Source organism: Oncorhynchus keta, chromosome 15 (genome assembly GCF_023373465.1).
Source record: "Oncorhynchus keta strain PuntledgeMale-10-30-2019 chromosome 15, Oket_V2, whole genome shotgun sequence".
Classification (NCBI taxonomy): Eukaryota; Metazoa; Chordata; class Actinopteri; order Salmoniformes; family Salmonidae; genus Oncorhynchus; species Oncorhynchus keta.
This window is the reverse complement of record NC_068435.1, coordinates 22,824,964-22,846,956: the sequence shown is the minus strand read 5'-3', so window position 1 is coordinate 22,846,956 and position 21,993 is coordinate 22,824,964. Positions and strand designations below refer to the sequence as shown.

The window sequence follows — 21,993 nt, the reverse complement described above, 5'->3', positions numbered from 1 at the left end:
TGCCTCTGAACTGTGAGATGTGTGTGTGTCAGGGGACTCAGGGTGAGATTACGTTTCTAACTTTGTTCACGTTTAAGCTGCTCACTTAAGAATATCTGCAAAGTTGAGCAACAGGCCATTAAGCAAATCAGAATGTCAACATTTGTGTGATTTAAGATGAGGAATTGACTTGTAGCGTACATAAGCACAGATGTACTTCGTATGAAGAATAAAGCTGTTCTAGTACACCTTAAAAATACTGTCTAAATGTTTGTGGCTATGGAACGAGAGCGCGTGATATAGCCTATGGCTAAATTCAGGCTTGTCAATCATTTCTGTTTGTTCAATTGTCAAAGGAAAATTTCCAGAGACCAGAGGTGACATTCAAACATGTATTCTCCCACATTCTAACAAGTAAAGAGCTACAAGCACAAGCTTTGACACAATTATAATCGGACTGCGTCACAGCAACATTCCTTCCCATAAAGCTCTAATATAACCTAGCCCTAGGCTACACAATGTGCTGTAGTATGATCATGTTATTCAACTTATAAAATCAATCCAGAGATCTGTCAGGATCAACTCTGGTATCCTGAATTCTGGTAACATGAGCCCAAGCCAATCCAGTAATGTTTAAATGAGAAGCATGCCTACTTGTTCAGAATACAACCAGGAAGAGTGAACTGAACCGACTTCACAGAGAACAAAGGCTGATTCACACCTACAGTGAGATCCAAAAGTATTGTTTTTCTTTGTACTCCAGCAATTTGAAGTGATACAATGACTATCAGGTTAAAGTACAGACTTTCAGCTTTAATTTGAGGGTATTTCCATCCATATCAGGTGAACCATTTAGAAATTACATCACTTTTTGTACATAGTCCTCCGATTTTAGAGGACAAAAAGTATTGGGACAAATTTAAGTAGTGTATTTAAGTAGTAAAAAGTGTAGTATTTGGTCCCATATACTTAGCACGCAATGGCTACATTAACCTTGTGACTACAAATTTGTTGGATGCATTTGCTGTTTGTTTTGAATTCGTGATCGTTTTGTGCCCAAATAGAAATTAAATGGTAAATAATGTGCCATTTAGGAGTCACTTTCATTGTAAATAAGAATAGAATATGTTTCTAAACACTTCTACATGAATATAGATGCTACCATGATTATGGATAGACGCACAAATGTCATACCCACCCAAAATGCTAACCTCCCCGTTAATGTAATGGTGAGAGGTTGGCATATGAATTTCATTCGTCTGTAACTTTCTCACTCATTATTCACAAGCTTGATGTCGTCATTGCTTGCTATGAATATGGGACCTAATATTTCACTCTTTACTACTTGAATACACATATTTGAATTTTTAACAACACTTTTGGTCCCCTAAAATGGGGGGAGGACTATGTACAAATAGTGCTGTAATTTCAAAACGGTTTACCCGATATGAATGAAAATACACTAACATTAAAGCTAACCTCATAGCTATTTGGGCTCCCGAGTGGCGCAGTGGTCTAAGGAACTGCATCTCAGTGCTAGAGGAGTCACTACAGACCCTGGTTCGATCTCGGTCTGTATCACAACCAGCCTTGATCGGGAGTCCCATAGGGCAGCCGTGTAAGCCAGCAGCATACCACCCTGCATATCACTGCTGGCTTGCTTCTGAAGCTAAGCAGGGTTGATCCTGGCAGTCCCTGGATGGGAGACCAGATGCTGCTGGAAGCGGTGTTGGAGGGCCAGTAGGAGGCACTCTTTGTTCTGGTCTAAAAAATATCCCAATGCCCCAGGGCAGTGATTGGGGACACTGCCCTGTGCAGGGTGCTGTCTTTTAGATGGGACGTTAAACGGGTGTCCTGACTCTCTGAGGTCAAAGATCCCATGGCACTTAAGAGTAGGGGTGTTAACCCCAGTGTCCTGGCTAAATTCCCAATCTGCCCCTCAAACCATCACAGTCACCTAATAATCCCCAGTTTACGATTGGCTCATTCATCCCCCTCCTCTCCCCTGTAACTATTCCCCAGGTCTTTACTGTAAATGAGAACATGTTCTCAGTTAACTTACCTGGTAAAATAACAGCTAAATAAATCAAATAAATATATAAACAATTGGCACAGTGTCTTCTGGGTTCGGGGAGGGTTTGGCTGGGGTAGGCAGTCATTGTAAAATAAGAATGTTGTTCTTAACTGAGTTGCCTAGTTAAATAAAACATGTATATAAATCCAAAGTGCTGGTGTACAGAGCCAAAACATTTGTCACTATCCCAATACTTTTGGAGCTCACTGTATATTGTCTTGTCATGCAAGGAGTGGTACATGATGCCTTACCCCAAAATACACAACATAAAAACAGGACACAAGAAGGAACGTGAGATAGTCATGAAGGGAAGGAAGATCAGCTTGTGAGCATCAAGTGATGATGCTCTCATCATTTGTTGAAGACATGGGCAGGGCATTTATGATGATTTTCCTGTCTCCAGATATCGACACATGAGTTTTACTGCCTGCTCCATTGTCCTGACTGATATAAAGAGTGACTGGCACGTAGGCTGCACAGCGGTACGAACCGCTGACGGATTTTATCCGGCGAGGCAGGGCAGGGCGGGGTGGCAGAGTGTGCGTGCACTTCCTGTGTGCACCACTTAGTCTTCAGAACAGGCCACACCACCACATTGTGCTAGCGCTTACAGGAACAGACAAACATGAACACGCAAGGGCTTCTGCACAGGCCCTGTCACTAAGCCTTCTGTACAACACTGGAACATACTGTACCTGGCTGTACAAACTAAGTCATAACTCCTATCAACAACAACCAAGTACCAGTAAAAAAAAACATTGATTATCCAAAGATAATTGTTTTAACAACAACATTCAGTGATGTTTATAGATGAGAGCACATGATAGGTATCTCACTGTAATTACATTGGGTTGAACAAATATCATCCATTAGTCAGTGGAAAGAAAAGGTGGTTTCCTCTTTGGTTATGACCGCATGGCAGGAGAATGCTGCAGCATCAAACAGTCCTGGTGAGGCCTTTTATCCTGGCTGGCTGCTCTGCTCTACTTTACTTTCAAACACACAGCCGCTACGCTACGTAGCCACAGCAACGCTGCTCACATTTACACCACACTCTTGGCACGCTCCTCCCTCGCCTCCAGCTCAGACGGGGCACTGTTTACCAGCCAGTCGAATAGGCTGACATTCCTCACTGATGGTAACTCTGAGAACAAACGTCTACACAACTCAGGGGACAGATATACTGTCTGTCAGGGTAGAAGGGCAGGAGGAGTATGAAGGCACAACGCTTTACAGGTAATACCTTCTTCAAGGGGCGGTAAATTCAAAAACAAATTCAAGACAGGGTAGAGGGGTGGACCTCACATTCATTCTTAAGGTCTCCATGACTGGACCACAGGTCAGAGGCCATTGTGGACAAGAACCATGTGCTCTATAGCAGTCTAGCCTGGTCCCAGATCTGTCAAGACAGCACAAACAGATCTTGGACCAGGTTAAAAACAGTCCACTTGAGAGATAGCAGAACTCCAGAGGTTAAAATAAGACTTAGATGGCTGTCTGTCACTCTAAAGGACTGTCATTACACCCCAGTCTTTATCCCAGGACTTCTAACCAGGCCTCTGACTACATCAGGAGGAAATAACTGTGGCTCAGCCTCGTCTGTGTTTATAGGGATGATGACAGTCTCTATCCCTGATGCAACATATCTATTCAAACTGTACTGTATTATACTATATAAGTGCATCACAGCTCTGATACCAACAGTGAATTGGATTATGTTTTACAATGAGCGTACGGTTATAGACTGGCTGGGAAAATGCAGGATGCTATTGTAGTCATCAAGACTAGCAGGACTGTGTGAAGATGATCAAATGTAACTAAACTGGCAAGACATAATTCAACTCCGTTCACAGCATTGGTCCAACACTAACTGACTTTAGTTCATTAAGGGGTTAAGATGTATTAGGCCAAGAGGGGAGAGTTGTATGAGATGGTATAGACTGGATGTCCGGCTGACTTAACATAGACCTTTACTGAGTAATAACAAGGCAATGAGCACAGAGGAAAGTCTACATAAATCCTACCCAGAGAGAAAGACGCAGCCTCGACAGCATAAAGAGCACAGAGGAGGCTTAAGATAACGCAAATCTGGTCTCTCCACCCCGACACAGAGGCGATATGACCGAGACACAGGGACGATATGACCGAGACACAGAGGCTCATATCTTGACAATAACAGCACAGCAATGCTCCTTGATACCCATAACTTCACAGCACTAAAAATAAGCACTAAAACATCTATCGTCAAAAAGACAAATGACGTGTGACTACTGGACTGGTAATCAAAACCGCCCCAAACTGGGTCTGTTTAAAATAAGACCTGAGGATTATTACCCATCTAGGAAATATATCCAAGCTATTGTACACCAGTTCATTATCTTTTCAGCTGTAATGAATCCGGCAGGAAGCTACAGTGCCTCCTCATTGTCCTTTTACTGGAATGTATCATCCTCCTAAGGGACCCCATATCAAACCCTCAATCTATAACACATGCTGACCCACAGGAAGACAGCTGCTAAAGAGCAGGGTATGGACTAAGGCTGAATCTCAAATTCACTATAAATTGAACTACTTTTGTCCAGGGCCCATCAAAAGTAGTGCACTATAAAAAGGGAATTGGTAGCCATTTGGGTTGCAAGTCTAATTATAATTAGGCTTGGTGGGAATGGGTTTTCTGGAACAGGAACTCAATAGAACATCCTTCACATCCAGCGGTCTGCTGACCATTCCCTCCTCAGAGGTTCCAACCACTGCAGTAGTTCTAGAATAAGTCAAAATGGCTGCCAATACTTACAGGCTTCTTCAGGAAGAAAACTGACAGGGCTCCGATCAATGGCATGTCTCCGAGCAGGGGCTCCATGATGACCCTCAAGACACCGTGAAGCTGCAGAAAACATGCCAATCAGTGACTTTTCGAATGCAGATCATTGTAACACACACTTTATAGGTGTCTATCTTATTACATAGGAAACAACGGTACAATACACTTTTGATGAATCTATTTGACAAATTCTACAGGACTGTCTTCTTGTTGTCTCAAGGAAAAGTCTGACCTGAGTTGTATTACTAAATGTTCCACTGCTTTTATTAGTATCCATCCTGACTTAAGTGACTCTTTGCTCTGAAATGTAGACACTGTCTGGAGCTACAAATTTGGTTGCAAGGACGAGCAATTAAACACAGAGTCATCCCTTAACATGAAATGGAAAATTTTGACATTTTCAATAACCATACTGCCATACTGATGAACCATACTGCCATACTGATTAACCATACTGCCATACTGATTAAACATACTGCCATACTGATTAAACATACTGATTACCATACTGCCATACTGATTACCATACTGCTGTAGTCTTATTCTCACATTTACTCAAAACAGTGGCTTGGTCAGAATCAAAACAAAACATATGAGATTGCAGATTGCCACATTTAAGAGCTTCATTCTGAACAAAAATGGTTACAGTGAAAAGCTAGCCATCTATTAAGAGCCAACAAAACCGTATGAAATCTGGACTGATTCCAAAACAGCCTACCAGAGTGGACACATTGACCACCTGAGACTGCAGTCTCAAACCTGGCCAATCAGAATGGGTTCGCAATGATTACTGTAGACTACCCTGCATACAACTGTCTCTCTCTGATCAGCAAATATGCTGGTGGTTTGCAAGGGCAACCTCTTGTAACGTTGTATAATCAACCTTCACCCTTATCTATGAAGTGTCAACATATTATGTAAAAAAAAAAAAAAAAATGAAAAAACCCCCCGTTAATTTTCATAATGCATAGCCAAATACGGAGGTGGCTAATGGTTAGTCTCATGCAACAGACAGATTTTCATCAAGCTTAGGAGGTCTGGTATATCAACTGACTAGTCGGAGAAAGTCACAATAGAAAGTAGTGTACGCATGTGTATGATATAGAAACATGACTACCTGTATACTTTTTATACCAGCTCTGCAGTAGTATTTCTTGATGTCAACATCAATCTCTGTATTTCCAACAAAGCTGAAAAGATTCAAAAAAATATATATATATATTGTCTTGATATGTAATGATATAAAAAGGTATCTCCAAATAGAACCAAAGTGCATGTGACTATACCTAATCTCCAGGTCCATTATAATCTGTCGTTTGTCCACATTCTCAGTGTACACTTTGACCCCGTTCACCCTTAGAGGCTGTAGAGAGAGAAGGAGAGAGAGTGGGAGAGAGGATAGGGTGACAAAGCAGGACCCAATGGTTGACAGGTGCCTCTGTGTGCTCAAACCCAAACCGCTTGTCCAACCATACTTCAAGCATGCTTTTCCTAAATTCCCTTACAAGGTTAACAAGTTTGAAAACTTACACAAAGGAATAAATTGCTGGACATTGTTGATAGGGCTAATGACAGTAAACAACAAACACCTATGAACTATATTATACAGAATAAACACCTACAGCATATAAGAAGATGTAGAACATTTTCCACACTGCTCGACATAAGTGGGAACCTAACCAACAGTAACTTTGACCCCAGAACTCATCACTGGAAACATACATGTATATCTAAATGCCTCAGTCTCACCTTGTCCCCCATGTCGATCTTGGTGAAGCAGAAGGAGCTGAGGTGAGCGTTAGCCCCCTTCACAGCCGGCTCGATGGTCTCTCTGAACAGCTTGTCAACAAACTGACAGATGTACGGCCACATCTGTTTCACTGTCTGGGGAGGGAGACAGAGAGGAAGACTCAGGGTTACACAGGTCATATTCTCAAAGCTCAATGTCTGACAGAGACACTACAAAGGTAATGGCCCTGTTCTCTGCATGGTTTGATTGAATAAGACTGAATTGAGATAATAAATACTTTATTAATCCCAGAGTGAAAATTCTTAGCATCATTTTGTCATAGATAATAGGTAGGAAATGCCCTCATAATTGCCCAACAACACATAACATTAACTCAACTGACACATCTATTTGGTTTGGGTGTGGCCCTAGTGTAGTTTATGGGCTCTACTTTAAGTACTGATGCATGAAGTCCTTACCCCATAAACCTACTTCAAAAACAATAGCATCTATAACACTCCTGCAAAACAAATAGAGCTCATTCTCTCGTTTTATTATCTAATGTGTCTTTGAAACATTGTGGACTAAATCCCCATAAGTCTGGTTTTTACAGTAACTGTAAGAGTAATGACTCCTCCCAGTTCCTGGAGTTAGAAGGGTCCCCAGGGAGGCTGGTACTGGAGCTGGGTTAGCAGAGCTCCAGATAAGGGCCTATTTATAAGAGGCTGCTGCCCTCCCGCCCGCTTCCCTGCCTCCACACTGTACCACTTATCTAGAGCAGGGCAAGTGCTGCTGCCGGGAAAGTTGGTATTGGACAGGGTTCAAATACTACTTGAAATCATTTCAAATATGTTATCTGTGCTTGACTGAGCTTGCCTGGCTTGATAGATCAATACGATAGTCCCAAAACCACACTAATCTGGCACTCTAGATCAAACAAAGTATTTGAACGATTTTCAACGCATTTGAAAGATCGTATCTGAACCCAGGTCTGGTTGGTGCACTGTAGGACAACGCACTGCAGTGAAGACGTTCAGTACCTTGTTGAGCCATTCCACTCTCTCCACATCTGGAAAATGAACCTGGAATGAAGAGAATAATGGATCAGTTCATATTCGTTCAATATGTGAGCTGTCTGAAGAGATGCTGTGGGATAGATGAAAACAATGTCACAATGTCATTACAGGTTGGTCAACAGTTTAACATTAAAACAGACCTTCAATAAAGACTATAGGGGCAATAGACAGTAACGCAACTGACAGGATCAATCAAATAAAATCTGTCACATTCTTCAAAAAACAACAGGAGTAGACTAACAGTGAGATGCTTACTTACGGGCCCTTCCCAACAATGCAGAGAACAAAAAGTTACATTAATACAAGGAATACATACACAATGAGTAACGCTAACTTGGCTACATAAACGGGATACACCTGTACCTTGAGTTGTATGATGATTGTATACTACTAATACAGTGTAATTACACCTATATGAAGAAACAACATATCACCTTGGTTTGGTAGTTGTGTTGAAATGGTGCTAAAGCCGCATGTCTAAAGCTCAGAGGAAAGGGCTGATTCTGTGCATTGATTCAAAGACGAGGCTGCAGTATTTGGAGTCTCAGGCTGACAGCATGAGAACTGCACCAAGCCGCTCAGAGATAGCTGAGGCAGGGAGTCGACTGTGACAGATAAGCAGTTGGATTTACATAACTACCAGACAGACAGAGCTTCTGCAGGCAGGCTTAGGCTGAATCCCAAAGGGTAATACAGTGCATTCGGAAAGTATTCAGGCCCATTTAATTTATCCACATTTTGTTACGTTACAACCTAATTCCATAATAGTTTTCCCCCCTCATAAAATCTACACACAATACCTCATAAGGACAAAGCAAAAAGTGTTTAGACATATTTGCAAATGTTTAAAACTGAAATATCACATTTACATACAGTACCAGTCAAAAGTTTGGACACACCTACTCACTCAAGTGTTTTTTAATTTTTTTTTTTTTACTATTTTCTACACTGTAGAATAATAGTGAAGACGTCAAAACTATGAAATAACACATGGAATCATGTAGTAAACAAAAAATCATTAAACACAAAAATATATTTGAGATTTGAGATTCTTCAAATAGCCACCCTGCCTTGTTGACAGCTTTGCACATTCTTGGCATTCCCTCAACTAACTGCATGTGGTACGCTTTTCCAACATTCTTAAAGGAGTTCCCACATATGCTGAGCACTTGTTGGCTGCGTTGACTTCACTCTGCGGTCCAACCCATCCCAAAACGTCTCAATTGGGTTGAGGTTGGGTGATTGTGGAGGCCAGGGCATCCGATGCAGCACTCCATCACTCTCCTTCTTGGTCAAATAGCCCTTACACAGCCTGGAGGTGTGTTTTGGGTCAATGTCCTGTTGAAAAACAAATGATAGTCCCACTAAGCGCAAACCAGATGGGATGGCATGGCATATCGCTGCAGAATGCTGGGGTAGCCATGCTGGTTAAGTGTGCCTTGAATTAGAGAAAAAAAATCCCTGACAGTGTCCCAGCAAAGCACCCCCATACCTCTTCCTCCATGCTTCACGGTGGGAACCACACATGCGGAGATCTTCCGTTCACCTACTCTGCGTCTCACAAAGACACGGCGGTTGGAACCAAAATTCTAAAATTTGGACTCAGACCAAAGCACAAATTCCCACCAGTCTAATATCCATCGCTCATGTTTCTTGGCCCAAGCAAGTCTCTTTTTATTGGTGTCCTTTAGTAGTGGTGTCTTTGTAGCAATTCAACCATGAAGACCTGATTCATGCAGTCTCCTCTGAACAGTTGATGTTGTGATGCATCTGTTACTTGAACTCTGTGAAGCATTTATTTGGGCTGCAATTTCTGAGGCTGGTAAATCTAATGAACTTATCCTCTGCAGCAGAGGTAACTCTGGGTCTTCCTTTCCTGTGGCAGTCCTCATGAGAGCCAGTTATATCATATGTAGAAAATAGGAAAAACCATGGAATGAGTAGGTGTGTCCAAATTGTTTACTGGTACTGTAAGTATTCAGACCCTTCACTCAGTACTTTGTTGAAGCACCTTTACAGCCTGGAGTCTTCTTGGGTAGTGCACTACAAGTTTGGCACACCTGTATTTCGGGAGTTTCTCCCATTCTCCTAGGCAGATCCTCTCAAGCTCTGTCAGGTTGGAAGGGGGGCGTTGCTCTACAGCTATTTTCAGGTCTCTCCAGAGATGTTCAATCGGGTTGAAGTCCGGGCTCTGGCTGGGCCACTCAAGGACATTCAGAGACTTGTCCTGAAGCCAGTCCTGCATTGTCTTGGCTGTGTGCTTAGGATCATTGTCCTGTTGGAAGGTGAACGTTCACCTCAGTCTGAGGTTCTGAGCGCTCATCAAGGATCTAAGTACGATGCACCGTTCATCTTCTCCTTGATCCTGAAGAGTCTCCCAGTCTCTCAAACTCCAAGCGGGCTGTCATGTGCCTTTTACTGAGGAGTGGCTTCCATCTGGCCACTCTACCATAAAGGCCTGATTGGTGGAGTTCTACAGAGATGGTTGTCCTTCTGGAAGGTTCTCCCATCTCCACAGAGGAACTCTGGAGCTCTGTCAGAGTGACCATCGGGTTCTTGTTTAACTCACTGACCCTTCTCCCCGAATTGCTTGGCCAGGTGGACAGCTCTAGGAAGAGTCTTGGTGGTTCCAAACTTCTTCCCTTTAAGAATTATGGAGGCCCCTGGGTTCTTGGGGACCTTCAATGCTGCAGACATTTTCTGGTACTCTTCCCCAGATCTATGCCTCGACAAAATCTTGTCTCTGAGCCTTACGGACAATTACTTCAACCTCATGGCTTGGTTTTACTCTGACACACACTGTCAAATGTGTGACCTTATATAGACAGGTGTGTGCCTTTCCAAATCAAGTTGTAGAAACATCAAGGATGATCAATGCCTTCAGAGCTCAATTTTGAGTCTCATAGCAAAGGGGCTGAATACTTACGTAAATAAGGTATGTTTTTTATTTTTAATACATTCGCCAAAAAAAATCCTGCTATGTCATTATGGGGTATGGTGTGTAGATTTATGAGGAAATGTTTTATTCATTCAATTTGAGATTAAGGCTGTAATATTTAAAAAATGGGGGAAAAGTCAAGGGTCTGAATACTTTCCAAATGCACTGTAGTCGTAGTGATGAAGTGTTACTTAAACTAGCATTGATGTGTATGTTTGGCTCATATGTAAGTCTCAGCACGACTCCCTGTCAAAACAAAGGTTAAAAAGCCTAGTCAAAAACGTGATATTCGGCATCCAGAGTGGCGCAGTGGTCTAAGGCACTGCATCGCAGTGGCAACTGTGCCACTAGAGATTCTGGGTTCGAGTCCAGGCTCTGTCGCAGTGACTGGGACACCCATGGGGCGGCGCACAATTGGCACAGCGTCGTCCGGGTTAGGCCGGAAGGGATGTCCTTGTCCCATCGCGCAATGCTGAGCCGGGCGCAGTACACGCTGACACGGTTGCCAGGTGTTTCCTCCGACAAATTGGTTCGGCTGCCTTCCGGGTTAAGTGGGCATTGTGTCAAGAAGCAGTGCGGTTTGGTTGGGTTGTGTTTCGGAGGACGCACAGCTCTCGACCTTCGCGTCTCCTGAGTCTGTATGGGAGTTGCAGCGATTAGACAAGACTAACTATCAATTGGGTAGTTAGACTAACCACGAAATTGGGGAGAAAAGGGGGTAAACATTTTTTTTAAGTAAAAAGTGATATTCCTGTGTTTATATACACTGAGTGTACAAAACATTAGGAAGACCTTACTAATATTGAGTTGCAACCCCTTTTGCCCTCAGAACAGTCTCAGTTCGTTGGGGCATGGACTCAACAAGGTCTCAAGAGCATTCCACAGGGATACTGGCCCTGGTTGGCCCATGTTTTTAATCCCAGCCCCCGTCCCCGCAGAAGACCTTTTGACTTTTGGTAGGCCGTCATTGAAAATAAGAATTTGTTCTTAACTGACTTGCCTAGTTAAATAAAGGCTAAATAAAATCTAAATGTTGACTCCAATGCTTCATACAGTTGTGCCAAGTTGGTTGGATGTCCTTTGGCTGAAGGAACAATCTTGAGGCACACAGGAAATGGTTGAGTGTGAAAAACCCAGCAGCATTGCAGTTCTTAACACACAAACCAGTATGCCTGGCACCTACTACCATACTCCATTCAAAAGGCACTTACATCTTTTGTCTTGCCCATTCACCATCAGAATGGCACACATACACAATCCATGTCTCAAGGCTTAAAAATCCTTCTTTAACCCGTCTCCTACCCTTCATCTACAATGATTGAAGTAGATTTAACATCAACAAGAGATAATAGCTTTCACCTGGATTCACCTGGTCCGTCTATGTCAGTGTTCCCCAACTTGCAGCCCGCGAGGCAAGGTGGTTTTATTTGCCCCCTTCCCAAGTTTTCTGAGTCAAAAAAAACAACATTTTGTTGGTGTGGAATTTTCATTGTTGGACATAAGAATAAAAACACCAGGAAATCAGCTCCAAGTGATTTTAATTTAAGAAATCTGTTCCCAAGCCTTCCCATGCATAATTGAGACATGATAGTATACAAATGTAAGCAAGGTTTGAAATTATTTTGTTTTAGTGAAACATTACATCTGTTTGCAAATTGACCACAAGAAGCCCAGTCTACAAATTAGAAGAAAAAATAAATACAATCGGCCTGCGGCTGAATCTAGTTGATGATCCTTGGTCTATGTCATGGAAAGAGTTCCTAATGTTTTGTACACTCAGTGTGTTTCCACACGATGAGGTTGGAATAATAATGAGAAATTGGGAAAATGATAAATGTCCTTTTAGTGTAAGAGCTATTTGAAAAGACCACCTTTAATTTCAGCCTGTTTTGGTGGGATGCAGTTTTGGTCTGCCTGGTGACAACACCAGTAGGTAAATTAGTTAAAGAGAGTTCCAAACCACTCTGCCAATAACAGCTTCTTTTCTGTTTCCCCCTCCCCACTCAGACCACTACCAGTCCCACCAAATTCTTGCTTGATAAATTGCTCTCGCTAAGAAGCTATTTTTATTTGGCTGTTAGATCATGTTTATAAAACGCAATACCATGAACTGAAACCCAAATAGCCTGGCCTAAATCTGCATAACATTGTACAATGACATTTCTTTGTTTTTCTTGACAACTCCGATGCTGTGACACAATAAGGAAAACGATTAATTTCACAGATAATTTTTTTTTTTTTTAAAGAGTTCCCCTTTCAATTACACATTGCCAGACCACTTTTCACTCCTTTTTAGGGTCTGTAGAACAGTAGAGGTTGCCTAGCAGCATATTCCAGCCTGCCTTGAGAGTTAGAGATCCCACAGCTAGTGGAAAAGAAAAGCAGAGGTTCACAGTAATTCCTCACAGGAGGAAAGCCAGCAGCTCTGACTCATTGTCAAGCTATTTCCTGGTTTGACTGAACAGTTAGTCTGATGGAATATGGTTTCCAACCAACAGACTCAGAGTGCATCAGCTTTAGTACCCCAGACTACACACCACAGTTAACAGAGTAGTCTGAATAACAGAAAACTGTCACACAAGTCACAATTCAACTGCTAAAACCTTCTGATTCTGAACAGAAACTTGTCGGATATTTAGAAGGCTCATTCAACCCTGACTAATCTTAGCCAGTATGAATATACTGAATAGCTCATGGAGCTGTGTCTTATCAACGTATGTAAATATAATACTAATCTCATATCTCAGCAGCCATGAAGTGGAGCAATGTGGTCATCCTTCTCCTTATGACAGCTCATGGGAGAATCAAGCTGGGATGTTTCCCAAATGACACCCTATTCCCCATATTGTGCGTAGAGCCCTGGTTAAAACAAGTGCACTATATAAGGAATAGGGTGCCATTTTGGAAGAAGCCCTTCTGACAGCCCATGGGAGTCGTGCTGGACTGGTGGAACCACAATCCCACAGAACAGCTGTTTAGAAATCCAGACCAGGGCAGCCAGATATGGGTCATCGCCTCCTTCACTCACACACAAACACTATGCAATAACACGCTAATCAGTGCACATTTATCATTAGCGGAGTAATTTATGAGGTTACAGTATATTACAAGTTCATTTCTGTTATACAGTATAACAAAAATGAAATTGTAATATTGTATAGGGCTAGACACGGTAATATAAACTGTCTTGCTCTCACCAGCTATTTACATTTTGTTGGGTAGGAGTGAACAGAACATGTGACTGGTGTTGCCCTCAGAATAATGAATTTGTGACAGAGGTCAGTATTATTATAGCCTAGTACGAACCATCCTGATCTCGCGAGCTTAAGACGAGGCTAGTAATTATTACATCAGATTGCCATGGCTTCACCAAAATAAAAGGTCCTAGTGCCACGAAACTATCACACACACATATATATTCTGTTCTGTTACAAGGTCATAAGTCAGTAGCCCTAACTGTGTCAGAGGCATTACAGATCATCAGGTCAAAGGTGACTGCTCAACTTCCAAGGGAGATTCTCATTTGTCCTCTCTCCTCCATGACCCGGAAACCGATAAGTGGTTGAGGAGAGAGTCAATGCGTTTATAGGCGAACAAATGAGGCTGCTCTCCTCCTCCATTACCTACTTCAGAGGATTCACAATAGTATCCTCACGGCAGGTAGCGCAGAAGTGTCTTATAATCATCCACATCCCCTTTAAAATCAGCTGTTGTCAAAGGAGAAAAGCACGCACACATTTAAAAGTTTTACACCAACTATCCTTTTATCTATAAAAAAATGCCTTGCACAACTACCTACAGAACATTTGTTTATCATTTTACACATTTATTTTGGTATTCCACCCCTGTAAATGTAATGTGCTTGCATGTAATGGCTCTCCTTTTTCACTTGTGCATCATCAGGATGCACAAGTGGAAAAGGAGAGCCATTACATACAAGCACATTTGTTTCCTCTATTCGATTACATTTTTTCAAAAAGAGGCAAGGACAGGAAGGAGTTCGCAAAACCAATTAAGAATCTTCCCAAACTCAATCAGAAGGTGCACATTCAGCCATTTCTGTACCGTGGAAAATAGTCAGGCCAGTCGGATAGCAATATATCATTGGTGGACAGTCAATAGCGCAGGACAAGACATACTATATCACAAGACAGTTGTTCCCACCTATATTTAGGCCCTCATGGTGGGGCGGGACCCATAATCACCACAGGAACCAAAGAGAGCCATTGTGGGGAGTATCAAATCACAGGCAGAACTTCACGGGCCTTTGTGGCACATGATCTACAGTATGGCAATTACATGGTAACAGAATTATGCCGAGATTGAGATTATTTTATTTTTTAAATGTATACCAAACAAAAACCACTGATTTAACAAAATCATACAACGCTATGCAAAATGAGTACTTATCAATTTACACTAAAAGTTTTAGAAAAACACATTTACAGGAAGAACTGTGCAGATAAAGTTTTGTAACAGAATAAAACTGAGGAAGACTTTACCATAATTCTATTACCAAATTTTGCATCCGTATAATTTTTCCAGTAAATGTTTTTTTAAGCAGCAAATAGAGTTGTATGGTTTGTTAAACGCTGAAATCAATGGTTTTTGTTTAGCAAACATTTTAGAGTGAAAAATCTGAGTGGAATTGCCCAGTATGTACCCTACCGTGCCATTAGAGCAACGGGAGTAGAACTAGATCACACACAACATAACAATGCATTCGGAAAGTATTCAGACCACTTCACTTTTTCCACATTGTTACATTACAGCCTTATTCTAACATTTATTAAATAGTCCCCCCCAATCAATCACCATACAATACCCGATACTGACATGTCTAAAACCCTATTTTTGCTATTTTAGCACATTTATTACAAATAAAAAACTGAAATAACACATTTACATTAGTATTTACATTAGGATCCTTTACTCTGAACTTTGATGAAGCACCTTTGGCAGCGATTACAGCCTCGGGTGTTCTTGGGTATGATGCTGCAAGCTTGGCACACCTGTATTGTGAATGTGAGAGTTTCTCACATTCTTCTCTGCAGATCCTATCAAGCTCTGTCAGGTTGGATAGGGAGCGTCACTGCACAGCTATTTTCAGGTCTCTCCAGAGACGTTCGATAGGGTTCAAGTCCGGGCTCTGGCTGGGCCACTCAAGGACGTTCAGAGACTTCCCGAAGCCACTCCTGCGTTGTTCTGTTGGAAGGTGAATCTGTGCCCCAGTCTGAGGTTCTGAGCAGATTCAAGGAACTCTCTGTACTTTGCTCCATTCATCTTTCCCTCGATCCTGACTAGTTTCCCAGTCCATGCCGCTGAAAAACATCCCCACAGCATGATGTTACTACCACCATGCTTTCCCTTAGGGATGGTGCCAGGTTTCTTCCAGACGTAACACTTGGCATTCAGGCCAAAGAGTTCAATCTTGGTTTCATCAGACCAGAGAATCTTGTTTCTCATGGTCTGAGAGTCCTTTAGGTGCCTTTTGACAAACTCCAACGGGCTGTTTTATTCACTTTATTTAACCAGGTAAGTCAGTTAAGAACAAATTCTTATTTACAAACCCTAACCCCTATGGGACTCCAAATCATGGCCGGTTGTGATACAGCCTGGAATCGAACCAGGGTATGAAGTGACACCTCTAGCACTGAGATGCAGTGCCTTAGACCGTTGCGCCACACGGGAGCCTGGCTGTCATGTGCCTTTTATTGAGGAGTAGCTTCTGTCTGGCCACTCTACCATAAAAACCTGATGATTGGTGGAGTGCTGCATAGAGGGTTGTCCTTCTAGAAGGTTCTCCCATCTCCACAGAGGAACTCTGGAGCTCTGCCAGAGTGGCCATCAGGTTCTTGGTCACCTCCCTGACCAAGGACCTTCTCCCCTGATTGTATAGGAAGAGTATTGGTGGTTCCAAACTTCTTGTAATAAAAGAAGGAAGGATGGATGAAGGCCACTGGACTTCAATGCTGCAGACATTTTTTAGTCCTTTTCCCAGAACTGTGCCTCGACACAATCCTGTCTCGGAGCTCTATGGACAATTCCTTCGTACTCATGGCTTGGTTTTTGATCTAACATGCACTGTCAACTGTGGGACCTTTTATAGACAGGTGTGTGCCTTTCCAAATCACATCCAATCAATTGAATTTACCACAGGTGGACTCTAATCAAGTTGTAGAAACATCTCAAGGATGATCAATGGAAACAGGATGCACCTGATCTCAATTTCAATTTTATTTATGTAGACATAGTATTTTAGTTAATTATTTTGTATACATTTTCAAAAATGGGGGATAATGTAATTTAAATCAATTTTAGAATAAGGCACTAAGGTAACAAAATGTGGAAAAAGTAAAGGGGTCTGAATACTTCCCCGAATACACTGTACTGTATACAGACAACCCAGGAAAGGGATTTAATCTTACGATAGATAGTAAGATAGCTAATTTAACAAGGATCTAAATCACCTTGTAAAACTAACTTCACATAGGTCTAAGTGTCCTCCCTTCCACTTCAGTGACAAACTTTCATTTGTTTGCTTAAGTTACTGATTTGCCTGCCTGCTTAGAAGACACTGTGTGTGACACACCTCTGCTCTTGGTAAGTCAAAGCAGTGCCACAAGCTAACAATAGAGGCCTGGCAAATAGAACATGATAGACCTACTGGATCGTTTGAAATGTGATACAAATATCTATCCGTTATCAACTCAAATTCAAGCCTGTAAAAGCTTCGAGATGCTTCCGTCACAGCTCTCTATTTTGCTGTGTGTGTTTTCCCGACGTCATCCATAAACTCGTCACAGTCACATGATCCAGTGAGCGAGCACTGATGACTGGACTGTCCTTTTCTCCAAAGTCCCTGACAGTCTCATCACTCCCGTGAGAGGAGACTGTGTGGAGGGGGTCTGGGTCATATGCAACAGCAGTACACGACTTCTGTTTGAACACACAGGGCTTATTCTCTACTCCCTTTAGTCAGAGGCAGAACTCAAGAGCACAATGCTCTGTTCAACAGTCATTGCTCCCATGAGACTGAAGGAAGTCACGGTCATAAAACAGCACAGGACCTGGATATTTGAAAGAATCAAACAAGGCCTATTCTCCCTGTAGTCAGAGGTAGAGCACAGCAGGCTCTCTGTTCGACACACAATTATTTTATATATATATATATTTTTTACATTCCACTGGACTGATTGGCCCACCCTTTGGCACGTCACCGAGGGAGACTCCATCCATTATGACACACCATTAGAACATAACAGAACGAGAGAAACCTCTACTCCATATAGACCATTTGACTAGACCAGTGTTTCCCAAACTTGGTACACAGAACCCCAAGTGGTGCATGTTTTGTTTTTTGCCCTAGCACTACAAAGATGATTCAAATTATCATCCAACTTGAATTATTTGCACCCTTTGGGGTCCTGAGTACCGAGTTTGGGAAACGCTGGACTAGACCTATATTTTGGAGGATGTATTTTGCTACACTTTAACCGTTTTTTTCTCCTTGACAGTTTGACCTAATTACAGTCCAGCGATCCTGTTGTAAAAGAACTGAGGCCCAGTAACCAGGGACAGACAGGCCAGTCATGACCGGATTTATACTGACCTGAGCTCTTGCCCTCATATCAATCGTCTGCCTTTTAGAAGGTCTCAAACTTCAAGTGCAGTGTACATCATCTTAACATATTGTTTAGTGAAGACAGAAAGATAATTTGCCAATCTTAAGATTGCCAAATACTCCCTGCATTGTTTTTGTGCCTTATGTTCACAGAAGGATAACATAATATGATAACATAAAGCTTCATAGTATAATAGCAATATTGTAATATGTTAACATGATATTCAAATGTACTGTACATATACACTACCATTTAGTTTGGGGTCACTTAGAAATGTCCTTGTTTTTTTTAAGAAAACCACATTTTTTGTCCATTAAAATAACATCAAATTGATCAGAAATACAGTGTAGACATTGTTAATGTTGCAAATTACTATTGTAGCTGGAAATGGCTGATTTTTTAATGGAATATCTACATATGCGTACAGAGGCCCGTCATCAGCAACCATCACTCCAATGGCATGTTGTGTTAATTAATCCAAGTTTAGCATAGGATAAGGATAATTGATCATTAGAAAACACTTTTGCAATTGTTAGCACAGCTGAAACTGTTATCCTGATTAAAGCAGCAATAAAACTGGCCTTCTTTAGACTGGTTAAGTATCTGGAACATCAGCATTTGTGGGTTTGATTACAGGCTCAAAATGGCCAGAAACAAAGACTTTCTTTTGAAACTCGTCAGTCTATTCTTGCTCTGAGAAATGAAGGCTATTCCATGTGAGAAATTGCCAAGAAACTGAAGATCTCATACAACACTATGTACTAACTACTCCCTTCACAGAACAGCGCAAACTGGCACTAACCAGAATAGAAAGAGGAGTGGGAGGCCCCGGTGCACAACTAAGCAAGAGGACAAGTACATTAGTGTCTAGTTTGAGAAACAGACGCCTCACAAGTCCTCAACTGGCAGCTTCATTAAATAGTACCGGCAAAACCAGTCTCAATGTCAATAGTGAAGAGGCGACTCCAGGATGCTGGCCTTCTAGGCAGAAAATACAGTTATTGGGAAGTGTGTGCTTCTTTGCCAAATTGTTTTAACAAAACAGTCCACAAAACTATCAAGCCTCATTCCAGGCATATTTGCTGAAACAACTAGCATGCTTGTGTCCCAAGTGGCACCTTATTCCCCTTTTTGTAATGCACAGGGCCTATAGGACTCTGGTTAAATGTAGTGCACTATGTAGGGAATAGGGTGCCATTTTGGACACAGTCAGAGGGCATGGCTCACCAACACCAAGGCCTGCTGCATTTTTTAAATAAAGTTCCAACAATTGTATCGTGGATCACATCACAATCCATGCCACCACTCCTGACAGACAGTGCTGGTTTCTTACTACTGATTTTCTAAACGGCAGACTCTGGAGCAGGTTTCTGACAATAACCAAGAAGTTGTGTCTGGAATTGATTGTGCTATATACTTAACCAAAGCTGCCTGTACTTGCCCTAGCTTAGAGTGAAATGTTAAAACTTGTCAGATCTACAATAAGTACCCATTACAGGGCATAGAAATATCTGAATAAATTAGGTGGGTTTGGGAGAATAGAAAGTAATAATCCCATCAGATCGCATAGCCTATCAGAGCCCTAGCGTACGCACGCACAAACTGCATAAGTATTCAGACCCTTTGTTTAGGCAACCCTAAACTCATTCTGGAGTAAATTGTGGCTTAACAAATCACATAATAAGTTACATGGAATCAATCTGTGAAATAATCGTGGTGGTCAAGATTTTTTAATGACTAACCCTTCCTCTGTCCCCCATACATAGAACAAGATAGAGATATATATATATATATATATATATATATATATATATATATAAATAATGTCTTCCACTTTGACAGAGTATTTTGCATAAATTGTTGACAAAAAAAATGACAATTAAATCAATTTGAGTCCCACTTTTTAACACAAAATGTGAAAAAATCCAAGTGGTCCAAATACTTTGGCAAGGCACTGTATGTGCATAGCTACCTCAATTACCTCATACCCCTGCACATCGACTCAGTAATCCTACTCCCTGTATATATAGCCATGTGTCACTTTTTAATTGTATCTTTCTATTCCCTGTTAGTCTACACCTTTCGTTTATGATGCATGTGACAAATTTTGAGCATAAAACTTTTTTATTTAATTTTTACTTAAAAGGAGCTGTGGATCACCTCTTAGTGTCACACTGTTGCTTGATTGATATATTGCCCAAAGCTCAATCTTTTGGAGTTCAGCCATATTCTCCTCCCTCCCTTATAGTGTAACGTAAACCAGGCCATCCTCAGAAGGATCTCAGAACTACTCTGACAAAGCAGGTACAGGGGTCAGTACAGATCTAGATAGCTACTCTGATTGCCATGGGCTAATATGGACCGTTTACAATTCGACTGTCCATGAGGGCTGTTGAGCAGTATACTGTCAGCCACAGTGATGTGGGGAAAATTAACTGCTGTTTGAAGTTGTGAAACAATCAAGTTGATTAGCAACACTATTCTGGATGGGTGGATACCATTGACAATACTATTAATCTGTAACACCTGACCAGGAAAAAAGTTGTTAGCTATGTTAGAAGCTTTAAAATGTTTAACTCAATCAAACAAAACAATGTCATTCTTACCCATGGTGGCAACTCAGAGGTCGACAAATGTTGTTTGACAGTTTTCTCTTCATGCTCCAAAAACGCCAAGGCACGGGTCAGTCTGTTGTTTTTATGCCCTTGATTTCTTCTCCACCAGAAAAAGATGGCAAGACCTATTAGAACCCAACTGAAGCTGAACTCAAAATATCCCAACACATAAATGGGAAAAATAACGATGAAGGTCTTGGCAAATTTCATCCACATCCGAGTGGCGTCTGTGACGGAGGACTGTGGCTCATCTCCCAGATCCACCGGGGCGATTGGGGTCGTAGGGCTGACTGGAGGGCTCGGAGTTGTCGGTCCATTTTCCTTGGCTGTTGTTGGTCCTGTGGAAATTGTCTTTCCAGAATCCGCCCTTTGAGCTCCACTGTTTGCCGCTGCCGCTCTTCTCATTTCCACTCTACAAAGAAGTTTCAGAATAGAGAGAGCAGAATAAGCGACAGACAGAAAACATTTTACATACACAATGTATATTCTACAATGTAACAACAACACGCTGACAAACGTTAATGTCTGTGAAAATGTTGCAACCACAGCCGCTGGAATAATTCTGATTGATGTAATCATAGTAGTTAGGTCAGAGCGAAGGGCTCAGCGACCTGTCAATCTGCTTCGTGGTTTATGAAGGAGTTTCCTAACAGTCGCAAATTAACCGCTATTTCGCCAAACTTGTGTCAACCTTTTTTATTAAATAACATAAATACTCTTCCTCACCCGTTTCTGTATTCGACATCCGTAATCCTTTGAATTCAGTGTACCAGTCCCGTACACTGCATGGGTTCCTTCGACTGGTTTTAGTTTCCAATGTAGCCCAATAATCCCTTCACCACATCCTGCTTTCGTGTGCCTTTCTCTTCTACACGCACACAACACAATATGACCGGCCCCCTTCTAATTTTTCTAACAGGAAATTGTCATTGTCAAGATAGGTCAAACACAGGGAGGGATTTTTGAAAATAGGATTTCCAAGCGCCATCTCGTGGATACTTGGCTCGTGCACACTCGTACAGCGGAATTAATTATTATTCTGAACCATACAGAATAGTCTAATAATCTATTTTCCAACATCAAATATTTAGCGTTGCTATAAAATTATGGTAGTACAACTAGTAGAGAGTATGGGA

The 21,993-nt window shown here is 41.7% G+C and overlaps 1 protein-coding gene across 4 annotated transcripts in view; it reads right to left on the bottom strand.

Annotated features, from left to right (window-relative positions):
• Positions 1 to 21,748, bottom strand: part of LOC118394607 (extended synaptotagmin-2-B-like) — a 47,410-nt gene extending 25,662 nt beyond the window's left edge. For all 4 annotated transcript variants that reach the window (XM_035787973.2, XM_035787974.2, XM_035787975.2 and 1 more), the window contains exons 1-7: positions 21,584 to 21,748; positions 20,849 to 21,269; positions 7,644 to 7,685; positions 6,624 to 6,758; positions 6,161 to 6,237; positions 5,992 to 6,064; positions 4,848 to 4,937 (exon numbers count right to left, since the gene is read on the bottom strand). In XM_035787973.2, coding sequence (XP_035643866.1) covers positions 4,848 to 4,937; positions 5,992 to 6,064; positions 6,161 to 6,237; positions 6,624 to 6,758; positions 7,644 to 7,685; positions 20,849 to 21,262 — 831 coding nt within the window. In that variant the 5' untranslated portion in view covers positions 21,263 to 21,269; positions 21,584 to 21,748. The remainder of the gene's footprint in view (positions 1 to 4,847; positions 4,938 to 5,991; positions 6,065 to 6,160; positions 6,238 to 6,623; positions 6,759 to 7,643; positions 7,686 to 20,848; positions 21,270 to 21,583) is intronic.
• Between the last annotated feature and the right edge of the window lie 245 nt (positions 21,749 to 21,993).